Source organism: Copidosoma floridanum, unplaced genomic scaffold, assembly GCF_036245765.1.
Source record: "Copidosoma floridanum isolate Cflo_tuat_1 unplaced genomic scaffold, Cflo_Japanese_pri ptg000006l, whole genome shotgun sequence".
Taxonomy (NCBI): Eukaryota; Metazoa; Arthropoda; class Insecta; order Hymenoptera; family Encyrtidae; genus Copidosoma; species Copidosoma floridanum.
In genome coordinates, this window is record NW_028321883.1 from 25,591,737 (window position 1) to 25,607,389 (window position 15,653).

The following is a 15,653-nucleotide window of genomic DNA, read 5'->3' on the forward strand; positions in this document are numbered from 1 at the left end:
TGAGACAACGATAGGCATCGATAGACATTGACACGGAACAGTAGGTAGTCAGGGGGTTCCGATGAAGGGGGGATGAATGTATACGCGAAAAAGCGCGCGATTTGTCACCGCCAAATTATAATACTATACGCATTGGCTCACGATCTTTCTACCATTGCATCTGACAAATTGAATGAGCCCATTCGCGTACATGGAGATATAATACAGATACACCTACCGCGATTCTCGAGATCTCGGTAATCTGTACTGCACGATCGGGGGACTCTCTCTCTCTCGTGCGTAAGCCGAGTTGTATACAAAAAAGAAGGCGTTTGTATACCTGTCGAGATGTGTAGGGTAAATGTCGTTGCGCTGTCGATTAATTAGGATACGGCAGCCAACCATCTATCAACTACCGTACGACGAGCGAGTTTGAAAATTCGATATTGTGTGCATATGTGTGTGGTAAAGAGGCGAAAATATATTATGTGGACTTGTACCCGGTGAAACTGGGCTTTTTCGATCGACGAAGGTATATGCTAATGAACGACCGACGCGGACGTTGATTAATTTTATATAATTGATTCGGTGACCGCGACACACGCGCGTGGACTACTGGATCGCAAGTTTGTTGTTTATCAATTTCTTTCCTTTCCTTTTTTTTTTTTTTTTCAATGGCTCTCGTTGTCGGGGTAATTTATTTCCCGTCCAGTCTATAATGGACTTTCGGACTGGCGTGGATGGATCGCTCTATTTTTCCATCGACACAATACACGCTTTCGAACGCGAGTGTGAGCGTAGTAGAAAAAAAAAAAAAAAAACAAATAAATAAATAAATAAAAAAATAAACGACGCGAGAGACAGATAATGCTCCCGAGCACGCGACTCCGATCGAGAGAGAGGACAAGCCCCCCCGACATGCTGTTATAATGAAATTTACGTTGTCAGGATATTATACTCCGTAACCTATGTGTAAGCTTATTATTGTAAACACCGCTGGGGCGCGCGCGTGTGGGTGTACTTTGATAAATTTTTATACACACAATGGTAAATTTAAATAAGAATGGGGAGGATAATATTGTATATCCGCGCGTGGAACTGCCATCGAGCACGCGAGACGCTCTCTCCGTAATCCCTTGTGATCCTACACTATTCTCGTACCACCAAAACGTGTCGCGTACCATGTAAACGCTGTCTGTAAAGTTGTTGTTTTTTTTTTTTTTTTTTTTTTTTTTTTTTTTTAAATTACACGGCTATGAAATGTAAGTTGGTACCTATATATGTACTTACAACCATTAGAGGACACCAACATTTTGATATCCATGATTCAAGCAATACCGTTGCTTTTGATCCAAGGTATATTCGCGCACGTGCTCATACCTACTTCAAACCTCATATTAACAAGTCCTACACCACTTGAGCATCATATATATATTATATACTAACCAAACAAAAGAAAGAAAGGAAGGGACACATAGAAATGACGAAGAGAAGGGAGGGTTGTGCACACACTCGCACGTGTCCTTATCGATAATTGGGCACACCGAGGGGGCCCCAAGCGAGACTTCTTCGCGCGAGCGGGCCTCATCAACACGGCCGGGGAGAGAAGCAGCGCGTCGGGAGGGCGAAAACCGGTTGCTCTCCACTTCGCGCGGGACGAGGTGTATTATGTACACACATCCGCGCGCGAGAGTCCTTCTCTCTCTCTCTTGTCTCTCGAGGAGGAGAGGCTCTCGGGTATCGCTGCGCTGTGCAACGTTGTCGTCGCCGACTTTGGGGCCCTTGGGTGTGCTCTCGAGTCTGGTCCACATTGCGTCATTTTTATACCAACTTTGTTACTCTACCCCTAGGCTACGCGATGGAGTACAAACTCACGCCCTTTTCCCGCGTTAAATTTCCTTCCACGCCGTGTATAATCACAACAAATGCCTATTACTTGATGGTGTGTATACATATGATCGCGAGATTACGCAATGCCGATAGACGGAGCGCTCGATTAATCACGGGCGCGAATGATCCATCATCGGCAATTATCCCTCGTCTCTCCGTTCCATATGACTAAAAAAAACGACTCGAGCTCTCTTTCTTTTTTTTTTTTTCTCCCCATCCGTGTACCTATAGGCACGAAAATTGATTCTCCCCTCTCGAGCGCACCTTCCTCCGCGCTCTCGTTATCGCGCGCTTTAACGCGTCTTTTCTCCGGCTCCCCCCCCCCTCCAACCCTCGGGTCCTCAATGTCGCGCGTTACTGCCACTTTAACGGGCTCTTTAACACCTCGAATAGATCGCGGGCCACAAAAACCACCCGGTCGTTGCCAGACTTTTTTTCCCTTTTCGAGGATCTCCGGGATTTTGTCGGTGTATACATGTACACTGTGTGTGTTTTGTAAAACGCGTACATACGCTTGGAGCGGCGCGCTTTTTTTTTTTAACGAGGATCAGAAGGAAGGGTCCCGGGGTTTTACGACGCTTCCTAATTAAAGGCAGATGTCTCGGGGTGCTGATGGCTCTCCTCCTACACACTCGAAGCCGTTCGAGCTCGAAACCGTATTTTCGTAAACGGCCTCGTAATGCACGCAGTTTTGACTCTACTGGAGGATTTTATTGTCCCCGTGAGATGTTGGAGCGTTTTTAGTGGTGGAAACAACTGCTCGGCGAAAATCGCGGGCGGGCATTTTTATTCAGGAAAAAAAAGGTCCTTCGGACGGAAATTCTTTCGGATACTCGTACGCATAAACAGAAATACCTAGAAAAAGTTGCGAAATGAGAATTACCGAGTGTACATGTAAGAAACTCAATTAATTTATCAAAATATGTGCGCATACCGAGTTCTGGGAATCGAAAAAATAAAAAATAAAAAACCTCGATGCACAATCACGAGAGCAGTTTATCAATCGCGTCCGTTTACTGGTTTACACGAAGGAAAGAAAAAAAAGGCCGTCGCTTCCATGCATATGTTCGTGTAAGTTGTATATCCTTAACAAGGTCTTGCCTCTTGGAGACGACGTCGACGATAAGCCCGTAGTTTTTCTCTAAAAGGTATGTATACATACGTATACACACGGTCGTCACGGCATGCATACGTTACGCCGCTGTTTCTTATCGGCCGTCGTTTCAAAACTCTTGTACCGACATGACACGCTGTGAATGTACACGAGTTAAACCGAGGCGAGAAGTGTGTATTGTATAGGAGAAAAAGATTGGATTCTCTACTGCCGACGACTCAATTACTTTGATTTTTCCTTTTTAAATTATAACAAGAAGCAAGTATTACGTAAAACAGGCGCCTAGGGTGTTGATGCTTGTATTGTCGTTGTAATAAGTGTACGTAGCTTGTACATGCCTACTCGTATGAAAGTAAAAGTCTAATTCAACCGCGAGAGAAAGAAAAAAAAAAAAAAAAAAAAAAAAAAAGTACTTTGCGATCGTATACGGAGAGTATCACACGCCATAAGTAACGTTTACGTAACTTATCGCCACTGCATGCGCGCACGTGCATACACATAAACATGCACGACAACGACGGGGCCATGTACGAGGTCGAAAAGCTTCCGCTTTCATAAAGTGTCAATAACAAGGGCCTCCCGAATTCACTCGTTCCCTCAGCAGCTTGTCTCTCAAACAATGCCACGCGAGTGCTTCAATCGTACACGGGTATAAGTACCTGTGCCCATAAATATACGTAACGATTTCGCGATACAATCAAGCCTGAGAAATTTCATCGCCAGCTCCTCTCGCGCCTTTTCCTTATTTCGTTATGACCCCGCGTCGACCTGTGCGCCTTTTCTCTCGCGTTTGTCCGTCGGGTATACCCATGCAGATTCACTCCGTGAAGTTGTGATGAATGCACAGTACGTCGATAACTCTACGGTTCCCACATGTAATACTTATTCATGGCATGTCACTTTACACGTATAAATAAATATCGATCCGTAATCTGTTTATATAATAATGTTTATTTCCACCAACAACAGAAAGTAGTCTACTTCTTGACGCATCACCGACCACCGATGGAGTTGTTAATATATATATATTGTTCGGTAAGAAAATCATCATATTTTGTATGCAAGAAAAAAAAGTTTCGAGTTACTCAGTATAGCAAAGCTATCGAGTGGTCCTGCGTAACTAAATAAGACGATTGAGGCACTGCTAGACAAAAAACCTAGTTTTAATTTCCTCGAAAACCAACGCCAGTAAAGTATACCCATCACCCGCGAAATAAATCTTTCAAAGTGCCAAATAGTAAAACGATCGAGCCGCTCGAAGGCTCAAAAATATGCTTAAAAAACAAAAGAGAGAGAGGACAAAAACCGGGTATCCTTTGGAAAAGAGTCCCCTCTTTTTTTTGACACCGTTTTGAAATTCTAGACCCAAGCGAAGCTGCGCAACAGGGGCCCGAAGTTGAGCCTCTTTTCTTTGACTTTTACTTCGCCCAGAAGCTGTGAATTAGGCACGAAAGCAGTTACTACACGCGCAAACGTGGATATGTGCCTGCAGCATCGCTCGAACGAATAAGGGTTCAGGTGTTGAAAATGTTGTAATTCAAAACGACGTCAAACTCCCGCTTCGCCTCAACGCGCAAGTGTATATATATATAAATTTAGAATCGACTTCAATGTACACGTACGCCGAAGTTCGCCTGCAACGAAGTGCCGGTGTCTCGTTACACGCGGCAGGGAGCCCGGAGAGAAGAAACTTCATACCCACTTCGATCTTATCTCGCTCTTTAATTCGCCGTCGAGCGTCGTTTTTGCGCGGCTTTCCACTTTGGTACCGAATAAGCGGTAAAATTATTGGTAATAATCACCGTGTAAATTGTTGCATTATGTATTGGATGAATTGCAAATGCACGTTTGATTATGCGATTGAAAAGCCTCACATTGGACCTCGAGAGGGTCCGTATAAGGGAGAAAAAAAAAAAAGGGAGAGCAATGAGGAGAGAGAAAAGGAAGATTCATCCGCTACGAGCGTCGAACGGGTTGAGGCGGTCGGCAAAACCGCGCATGAATAAAAGCGGCCTCGACGCGGGGCGGCCCCTTTTCCCTTCTTCCTCCTTGAAATTCATCCCCCTCCGGCCTCTCTAGCCGGCTATAGCTAGGTTGCTTGTTTTGTGCTCTCTTTCTTCGGGCGTTTGGCGCCTCTCGGCGGGCAAAAAACTCAATTAAGCGCGGAGTGGGCCGAAGGGCTCTCGAAAGTGTGATTCCCCGCCTCGGCGAGCAGTCCCTGTTAATGCACGCCCCCCTCTTTCCGCACCGTTCGTCTTTCATGAGGCTGAAAGAGGCTTTGATTGTACTTGAGAGAAGAAGAAGTAGAGGCGTAGCAGTGGAAGTTTGTAAAGCTTCTTTGATTCTAATTGTTGTTTGAGTTATCCCTTTGATTTATGCTGCGCCCCGCGTTTACATTTAATAGTTTGTTTCGTCCGATTGTAATGAACATACAGCGTGTTTTTTTTAATTTTTTAAACATTTTAATCAAATATCGTTATACAAATACCGTTATTGGTCCCACGATTGACATCGTAAAAGTACAACTTTTGGATAGAGTGACTTTTTATGTTGTCGTTCAATTATTATCACTACGAATTTTACGAGGGGCTGCGCACTCTTGAAAACACTTCATAAGTCATTCTCAGTCTTTCAAAGATCTTGGAAGTCTCCAAAAGACTTCAGAGTGCGCAGCCCCTCGGAATTTTATCCAAACTACAATGATATAAAGGAAAATGTATTATTACATCCTCTTTATTTAGTTCCCATTTTTCGAGAACAGGCCAATGAAATAGTAAGCTTTTAATTTTTTTTCCGTTTCATTTCTTTCCTCCCTCAAAGTTAACAAGTGCACCATTATATCTACCGTAACGTGCAATGCATTCAATTCAATCAAAGCTTTTTACCCAAAAACAGTGTACAAAGTTTCTTCCTCCTAAAATTTGGGACTAGAGCGCGCACACATATAGGGGTGTAGCTTCGTCTTCGCGGTGCCGGCATCACCAGCGCGTGTCCCGAGCTCGCGGAGAGAGGATAAACTTCCTCGCAGCGGTGGTATACGCACGCACATGGGTGTCAAGGAAAACAATGGCTCGGTGAAAAATAGAGCCGCGCCCAATAGACGTCAAGAGAAAGGGGGGAGGTGGCGAGGGGTGGAGGCGGTATAGCTATTATTGTTGTATGGAGAGTCGCTCGTGTCTCTCCGCGAGTTTCACGCGCGTATACATATTTGTTTCCCGGTTGTTTTTCTTTCCTCTTGGCTCTCGCTTTTCGGATTCCTGCCGGGGATTTTTATTACGCTTCATTTTTTTTTTTTTTTTTGTACCCATGCACGCGGGAGACAGGATGGATTTTACGAGCGACGAATAAAAGAGGAGGTACGAGTAAGTGCACGAGGGGACGATCGAGAACTGCAAGTCGCTGTTGGGACATGTACAATATCCGTGTATATATTATACTGTTATATTTATGCCATATACGAATTTTCTCGCACCCATATTACACGCTATTTGTATTAATCGACCCACCAAAAAGGCAATATTACCGAGATACCCCGATGTTATAGCTCAACGCCTCCTTGGTGAACGACATGAGATATACTTGATGTATTTATAAGATATAGTAACGCAATGAGTTGGGACCAAAAGACGTAAAAAATAAAGTTTGCTCGTTGTCTCGATAATCACATGATCCTCGTGCTTTTTTGTTGCAGCTCCTGGTGAGCGGAGGCCAGCCAACGACAGCCACGTCGCCCGCAATGTCGTCAGCGGGCGCCCTCAGCCCGGGCGCCCTCTCGCCCTCCTCGTCGACAGCAACGACGACAGGCACGACACCGGGGGCAGGCAGCGGCGGGGGTGGCACCAGCACACCGGTGGGCGGGTCGACGACGGGGGCGACGACGGCATGTTGCGAGAACGGCCGGCCCATGATGACCGACCCCGTGACCGGGCAGACCGTGTGCTCGTGCCAGTACGACAGCGCGGCGAGGCTGGCCCTTGGCGCTTACCCGAGGCTCGCTCCCACCGCGGGCTCCTACTCCTCGTACCCGACGCCCACGCCCTCCGGCACCGACCAGGGCCCCTACCCCAGCATCGGCATGGACAGCTCGGCCTTCTACTCGCCACTCGTGAGTTTTCTATCTTTTGTTTTTTTTTTCGATTTCCTACTACGCTCTTATCTCGCTCCCGTGCTCGTGCCTTTTGCGTTGCGTGCGTTAGTGGGTGAAACTTGGCCTTCCGCGCGCTCGGCGTATAGAAAGTGTGGGATTGTTGTTGGCTCGTACATTTTTCGAATCGTGATTTATGTAGCGCTTGCGAAAAGAAAAGAAAAAAAAAAGTGTACAGCGGCAAGCGTAAATATCGATTAGCGCGAATGAGCACGGCTTTTGCATTTCCGAGATGTTATCTCTCGGCTTGTAATTCGAATGATATTCACTGAACTTGCTCAATCGGTGCGTTGTAGCCTGTAAAACGCTCGGCTCTGAGATATTTGGTGAAAATCACCAATATGGGAGTCGGTGGCTTGGCTACGTGTATCTGCGAGTGATCGGAGAAGGAAAAAAACAAAGTTTTTAAAATATCATCAAAATGTACGTGTAACGCGCGTGTACGCAATAAATTTTGTACCCGAGTGCGGTTGGTCGAAGCGTGCCACGAAAAAAATCCGTCCGACCAAACATTGCTGTTACTACTTTTACTCGCAGTTTCCATTCCATACGATTCGCTGTTCGTAAAAGTGCGTAAACAGTGTGTCGATCACCAAGATGGGTTTGTGAGATAGTTAGACATAGATCTCAACTAGTGAATACGTACAAATTTTTACTTTAACTGTGGCTCTGTCGCATTTACCATACTTTTTAAACATCAATCGAGAATCTAGTTTGGCTTCCTGCATTGGAATTACTTATACATGATCTCTGGCTAGAAATTTAATTGGTGAAAAAAAAACCTCTACCTCCTTAACCAGGGAAAGGTGTAAAATTGTATATACAATTCCCGAGCGAAAGTAAAGAATTTGGACAGCGTGTTTGTGCATCTCCACTTGGCTGGCTCATAGGTGTGTAATGTACAGGTTCTCCTAACTTATCACGCTTGCTCATACTTCATCGCAGAAGCTTGTTAAGCGTTAATGATAAGAAAAGTACTGAGTCCAACTTGGTCCATATGGGCTGGGTGGTAAAAGCATGCGACCATGGGTAACAATGGTAAAGGGTTCAATCCCCCGATCTTGCCCACTGAAATGTATCTACTCATGCGATGAGATGGAACATCTAAGAAAAATTTACTGACTCTAAATACGAAATTGTCATAACAGATATCTTCGTCCATTGAAGGAATGAATGGTTTCTTTCTTTTTTGATTAAAAAAAAAACATTATGATTAAAAACAATGATAAATGAAGCAACAATCATCTACATTATAGTGCAATGGATGAATCTTAACAAACGTAATGTATTATATTTTAATACTAATGTATTTTTTCCTACATTTGGTTTGGTTTTTTATCTTTCGACGTTTATTGCGCCCTCAGTAAGAAAAATAGTGCGCATCCAGCCAAGTACGAAAATTACTGTTTTATCATTCATTCAGAGCTTCCTTTTCGTGTAGCCGAAATGCCGTCACAAAAACAAACAATTGAATCGTACGGGACCCGCCTTAACAATCCCAATTTTTCGAAACACGAAACAAAACAAAGAAATCAAAGCATCTGCACATTAGACAACCACTACGTGGTCGCGGGAAGCCTTTGAGAGACGATAATTTTTCTTGTGTCTCTACAAGGCACGTCGTTTCTTTGGGAGCCCGTGCGTGCACTCATATTATACATGTCGAGCTCCGCATGCAGAGATATTTTTAGAGAAGCCGAAGACAGCCGCTAGATACGTGGACTTGTTACTCGTCACGAGATAAAGAAGGTCAAATTTTCCGGTCCATCGATCGGAACAATTAAGGTGCGCAGAGAAACAAATGTACATCGCGAGCACGAACTTCCTAATCAATATACACACGTCTGTAAGTGGCTCCAGGACGCGTATACAGTACACGTGTTTCGAGCTGTTTTTATGGCACTTTACACGGAGATACACAGCCAGAAAGTTATTTACACATTAATCGTGTTTCGGGCGCTAATCTCTCGTTTGCAATTCCAAGTGACGACTCATTGCTAAGCACGTAAATTTTTCGATTTCATCAAATTCATGTTAAAAGCTACGAATAGCTTGATAGATCGAGCAATTTGCGTACATACACCTGAAACTTGCGTAAAAGACATCATTGTAGTTGACAATAGAATCGAGTGATTAGCGCAACAAGTGCAATACTATAAATATATACATACACGAAGAAAACGCGATGAGGTGTTTATTTTGTTGGGTTTACGTATAACGATGACTTCTTGCAGAACTGCTGCACTTTGCACGCCTGTTCAAGTACTGTTTACCGAGCGCAGACAAACAAATGACACTCGAAGCTAACTGGTTATTTCACACGCGGGGAAGATTGCCACGTGACTGTATTCTTAGTAGAGCAAAGGCACAAGGAGAGCGCGTCCAAGGATAGTATCGTCGCGGTATTTTCGTCGAGGGAGATTGATCGGTTCGTCCGCTCTCTCTCTCTCTCCGACGCTCATTTCTCAGCCTCAGCCGCGAATTAGCCCAGACTCGCCGAAAAAGCTTTCGAAATAATGGAGTGCAGAGTTTGCGGCGGATTTAATCAAAGGGCCATCGGGGGGAGGTGGGTCTTGTGCATCAATCACGCGCGTTAAAATAGTTCGCGAAAGCATGTAAACGAGCTCAAACGTCGCAAGTTATTGGTGCTAACTTGTGTGTACATATTTTTTTTTTTTTTTTTTTTTTTTTTTTTTCTTTCCCCAACGTCTCGAATATACATCGGAATGAGTACGTACGAGCTCGAAAAATCGACCCGACTATTTATAAACTATACACGCGACGATCGTGTAAGGGGGGCGCAAAAAAGTTGATGCAAATGCTAAGTAGACGTGTCATTGGAAGCAGGTGGCTTGCACCTTGTTACCCGACAAAAAACATCTCGTCACGCGCTCAATCACAGACGCAATACAGAGGACTGATTAACGTAGCTTGCGCTTGTGGGTGAAAAGCGAGGTAATCGATACACGCGGAGTAAATGTATGACAGTGCAGTACAACCCAGGGGCGAGTGAAACGCGGAAAGCTTCGTGGAAGACGCGCCGGAGAGGAATTCACCGGGAGGGGGGTGGGTGATAAATTCCCCTCTGTGTTTTTCAATGTGCCAGTCGAGCTGCGGGAGAGACACCCAGGAATTCCCCGCTTCCAACCTGAAAAAAGCCCCCTGAAAAGCGAGAAAATACCACGAGCCCCCCCCCCCCTTTTTCTCGAATTAATCGTCCCCGCTCAGGGTTTTTGGACCATACCCGCGCGATGGCTATCTTAAAATACGCGTTAATGCACCCGAGCGAAAAGGTTATTTGTCAGGCGCGGGACTTGTTGACGGGAGATGAAAAAATATACACGCAGCTGAGCGGCAAAAGCGATGTGTGTGTACACGATCGCAGTCACCGACACGAGTAGTACAGCGTGTCGAACTACTCGAGATCCCGGCATACACTTACGTGAGTCGGACACGTGTTAAATACCTCAAATCGAGTATAGCTGAGCATCGGCAGCCGAGACTTTTGGACTATTTTTGGAAGAAAGATACATTGTATGTGCCATCGGGCACTCGTGTCATTCGCGAACCATAAAATCCCAAATTGAAGACTGATTTGTCACTCGCTGTTACCTAAATTCACCCTTTGGTTTTATGTTTTTTTTTTTTTTTTTGTTTTTTTTTGTAATTCTTTTTCCAGTGCGCGTTCGTCCGTCGTCGTCTCCGGTCGCGTAATAAACTGCGCTAGTTTAGCGCTCACAGATAAATTTGGGAGCAGCTATTTCTCGAAACTTTGGAAAAAAAAAACAACACAAAGCTCGTTCCGTCGACACTTATTATTTCAAGCCTGAATTAATTGCCGCGTCTTGTTTCCGTAACTCTTTGGACAATTTACCGGGAAATGCACGCGCGCGGAGTAAAAATAGCGCCCCCACTTCTTTTATCGCGAAAAAAAGTCTTACGCTCGATAAATTTTATTACACTACCCGAAAAGCGTTCTCGATATTATTCGAACGCTCGGCGATACAATCAAACCCGCGTGCAATTGTCTCCCTCCCCCGACGGTATATAGATAAAGCGTATGGGTGCACCATATGAGAGACCGCGGTAATATACACATTTTCGAGCTTGCACGGACTCACGCTTCGATATGTATAAAAAAAAAAATAGCCAATTAAGACTTGCTCATGGTACAACATGACACGCGTGCATTGGTAATCGACGCTAATTGGTTGGTTGGTTGGTTGGCTCTCTCGTGCATTTTCGTGCCCCCCCCTCCCTTGCTGCGTCTAGTTTGCAATATTTATGCGAATATTGGAATGGTAGCTCCTTTTTTGTTTCTACCGTGCTCGCGTTCATATATATTTACGCTAATTAATGTTTTATCGTGTGGCTAGGCGTGCATTATTCTCTGTTTTTCTTGCTTTATTATTATTATTATTATTATTATTATTATACTTTTTTTTTAATTGCATCTCTTATTAATTACTGATTAAGGTTGCCTACACTCTCTCGGATGCTCAGTTTATTAAATTTACTGTACGTGTATGTAGAGGGAGGATGTTTCAGTCGGTGGATTTGAAAAAAAGTAGATTGGGACATCGTTAGCAGGTGAGGCGAGAGATTTAATTGACCTATATTTGGAAAAAAAAGAGTTTATGTACACTGATATAATGTAGTAAGTGACGATAATGGAATCCCGATACTTTACATACGGTTACAATTTGCACCGCCGACTCGATACGATTCTTTGGATAGGCTATTTGCACTACTCGTGAGGAGAATTAGTGCTTTTTTTTGTTCTTTCCTAACGTATAATCAACTGCAAATGGAAATTTATTGCTAAAAGATAGATAAAAAAAAAAAAAAAAAAAAAAAAAAAAAAAAAAAAAAAAACTAGAGTAACAACCGGGTGAAGGGTGATCCAGAATGACATGAAAATAATTGTTCCGATTACTATTTCATTACTTCTTGTCTGATTGTCCATTTTCACTTTTCAAATTCATAACACGTACAGGTATATAATTATATTTGTTAGTCAAACAGTCATATTTTATTTTATTAGCCAGACAAATAGTTTGGAGTACATTTGCTTTCATTACAAAATTGCGACGATTAAACTATCTAAACACGTATATTTTTATCAATATAATTATGTAGTAGGCAATGACGTCGCTCTTTGATGATAATGTAAACCGTCACGTACACGTTATCGTAACTTATGTGCACTTCAACAATTTGTGCTCTTTTAAACGTTGTGTGTGACCTTTTTTCCAAAAATCGATACTTAAAAATGTAAATTGCATGCGCCTTAATTTCTCGGAACGTTCATTCAAACACAAAAATGACTGTGCTGCAATATTCATGATACCTACCTACTTATTCTATTAATAAATGAAAACAGTAGAAAACATACTTATTCGATGTATCAGCTCACGAGCGCTGAATAAAATATTTTCTATTGCACGAAAAAAAAAAAAAAAAAAAAAAACCTCGTATTAAATTCAATAACCATCCGTACAATCGCGTAATTGCACGATCTCGAGTTAAACACCTCTTCAACGAGCCAAAGCTGAAAAACGCGATGTCGCTTCATATCGCAATAATAACAACGCTTGAAAGCGCAGTTAGCGGCACAAGCCCTCTATACACATGTCCATAGTACACACGCACACACACATGAACTAAAACAATGTAATTTATATTATACGTCATCGCCTCGGAAATCGCAATCGCCCCGCAAGCGCGACGTGTACACTTGTGTTTAATGTAGCACTGTATGCGCCACGTTTACAATCATCGGGTTGTGCATAAAATGCGCGATTCGCTAAACGACTACCCGCTGGCGATAAAGCGTACGTGGAGAATAGAGATCTGAAAACCAGTTTTGCGTGACTGTACGCGAGTCGTATGCGTGAATATGTGTGATAACAATGGGGTGTGATAAAAAAAAAAAAAAAAAAGAAACACCCACTGGTATTAATCGGAGTCCGCGATCAGATGTTTACTTCGTTGATTATTTATTATGTAAAGAATATGCATTGGAATACTATTGAGTTTCTGATGCTGTATGGAGACATTTGAAAAAAGACAACTCGTGTATGCTAAAGACGTAAATAAATAACTTATCTTTACGACGATCGTTGCATTATTGATGGGTTGTCTCTTTAATTTTTTTTTTTTTTTTTTTTTTATCAATAATATACGCTCAGGCCTCTCAAATCATCATGTACAAATGTTAATTTATGCTTTGAAGGTAGATTCATTACAAATGTTTTTGGGAGGACCAAAGAGGATCCTGAGCTTTTTTGAGAGTATTTAGACTGGCACCGGTCATTGGTCCCATGTTTTCTTGAGTTTGCTATTATTGTTTATGTCGATTTCTGTGACGTTGATCGACTAAATACATGGCCAGTTGTGATTGCAAATCAGAATATATGAGCGTATAAATCGTACCCTCGGAAACGTTTGTCAATATTATTCAAGCAGATAAAAAAAAAAAAAATTATTAATAATCATACGTGTGTACTCATGATACATGGCTGTAATTTAATGATAAAAGTTAATGATTTCGGATTATGTGTATGAGCGTGCAGCTGGAAAAGTCATGGAAACAACTTTTTACCCATGAAAAATGTACATGAAAAATTTTACGAGACACACGTACGCACAAAACGAACGCTGTATGGTTTTGGAAAAAAAAGTTCTGAACGTAGCATACGTGAACAAACAGATGACAATTACTGTCACGTCGAAGCGCACAAGCCTATCGGGAGTCTGATGACTATCGCTCCCTTTCCGTTTTTGTCTTTCCCGCATTTACAGTGATTATTTTTTCCCTTTGTCTTTTTCTAACCTTCTCCGGGTGAGATAGTTCCAGTAGGAGCACGCACGGGTGTACCCGGAATGATACTTTTTGCCCATAATTTTCAACACGCGACGATTACCCGTCGAAGCGAGTACCGTAAGACAAGAAATTTTCAATAACCTGCGAGTTTTTTGCGAATCGTCGTATGTACAGATTTTGAAAGCACAAGTGATGCGCTCGCTAGTAATCCTTGACAAATTGACAAGACATATACATACAAGTATATATTAGTATAGCTACAATTATTCCAGAGTCGCCAAATTAACTTTAATCCAACAGAGTATCGGAATCCCCTTCCAGCCACTTTTAATCAATTAGAGCGACAAAATCGCAAGACCATTCTTTCATGATGTCCATAGTCATTAGCCGCGGCTGCGCGCAACTGTACGATTCTCGGGCGGGCTCTATCTGTTTATTAAATGTTTACATTCGTATATGTACCTCGTTCGTTCATCACTACAAAATGATTGATCGTAAAACTCTATATAAGCTCTGACGCGCGTTTCGTGTATGACAACCATATTATGGGTGTACGCATTGCGAATTGAATCGCGTTTTATATTCACTCGACAACAGTTCAATATCTGTGTATAAATATTGCGAATAAGCGCGTACAAGCGCAAAAACCAACCTTTCCTCCCCTCGGATCTGGCTGGGAGATCAGTTATCTCGCCTCGGTCATATTCAGCCATTATGACAATACGCCCTCTTTTCTCCCTCCTTCTCGTGCGGCTCTCCACCTATGTGTTATGTATACGCGTGCACCTAAACTTTTCCCTCCCCCGGACAGATAACGAGTAATGTCTACCTTCGTGCCCCTGTATCTGATGGAAACACGTATACATATATAATATCTTTCTCCCTCCGTGGCCTCGTCAATAATACGTACACACAATACATCGTGTAATCATACAACAACAGCTATAGCGCTAACTCGCGAGCTCGTGCCACCCCCACCCCTCTCCGAGAACCAGCTTCGCGCAGCGTTTAATATTTAGGTATGTATATGTATGCCTTTTGCCGGGTATCGGATGTTATTTATAATCGTTTTCCAAGCTTCGCCTGACTAACTGCTGCTCGCTCAAACGCGGGAGAGAGAAAAATCGGCGGACGACGAGGTTTTAGATTGGGTCATGGGATGTTTTTTTTTTTTTTTTTTTTTTTTTTTTTCGAGTACGGCCCGAAAGACGACACCTCAGTTTTTAGATTCAGATGATTCGTAAAGAGTATACGTATATAGTACTAAAAGAAAGTTTAAGAACAAATGCAAAGCAGAAATTTTCGGTTCGACGATCACTTGGTTTATGTACATAAACAAAGAGAAACCGGTCGCAGCTATAACGTTACGCGGACAATGTTACCGGGGTATACGTACAGCATACCAAACACCACCACCAGAAGAATTGGTATGTATACAGTGGGAGGGAGAAGCGCACAATCGTCGGTCAATTAATAAAAATTAAAATTCCGGGTCGTAAATTCGCGCACTTGTACGTACACTGCACAATGCAATGCACGATCCGTCGTCGTTTAGAGGGAGGGGGGGGGTGGAAAAACGAGCGCCACCCCTGTACAGCAAGACTATCGCAACGCGTGTACCTACACTTGCATTATAATATAATAAGAATCGGATTAGCATTGAATGCGAGAAAATGGGCGGCGCGCCACGGGAGGCGATT

General features: G+C 43.1%; 2 protein-coding genes across 2 annotated transcripts in view; one reads left to right on the forward strand and one right to left on the reverse strand.

Annotated features, from left to right (window-relative positions):
• LOC111643886 (uncharacterized) overlaps positions 1 to 15,653 on the reverse strand; it is a 146,061-nt gene that overhangs the window by 104,272 nt on the left and 26,136 nt on the right. The gene's annotated exons all lie outside the window — the stretch shown is intronic.
• Positions 1 to 15,653, forward strand: part of LOC106647085 (uncharacterized) — a 72,799-nt gene that overhangs the window by 29,963 nt on the left and 27,183 nt on the right. The window contains exon 2 of the mRNA XM_089598335.1: positions 6,675 to 7,088. Coding sequence (XP_089454461.1) covers positions 6,675 to 7,088 — 414 coding nt within the window. The remainder of the gene's footprint in view (positions 1 to 6,674; positions 7,089 to 15,653) is intronic.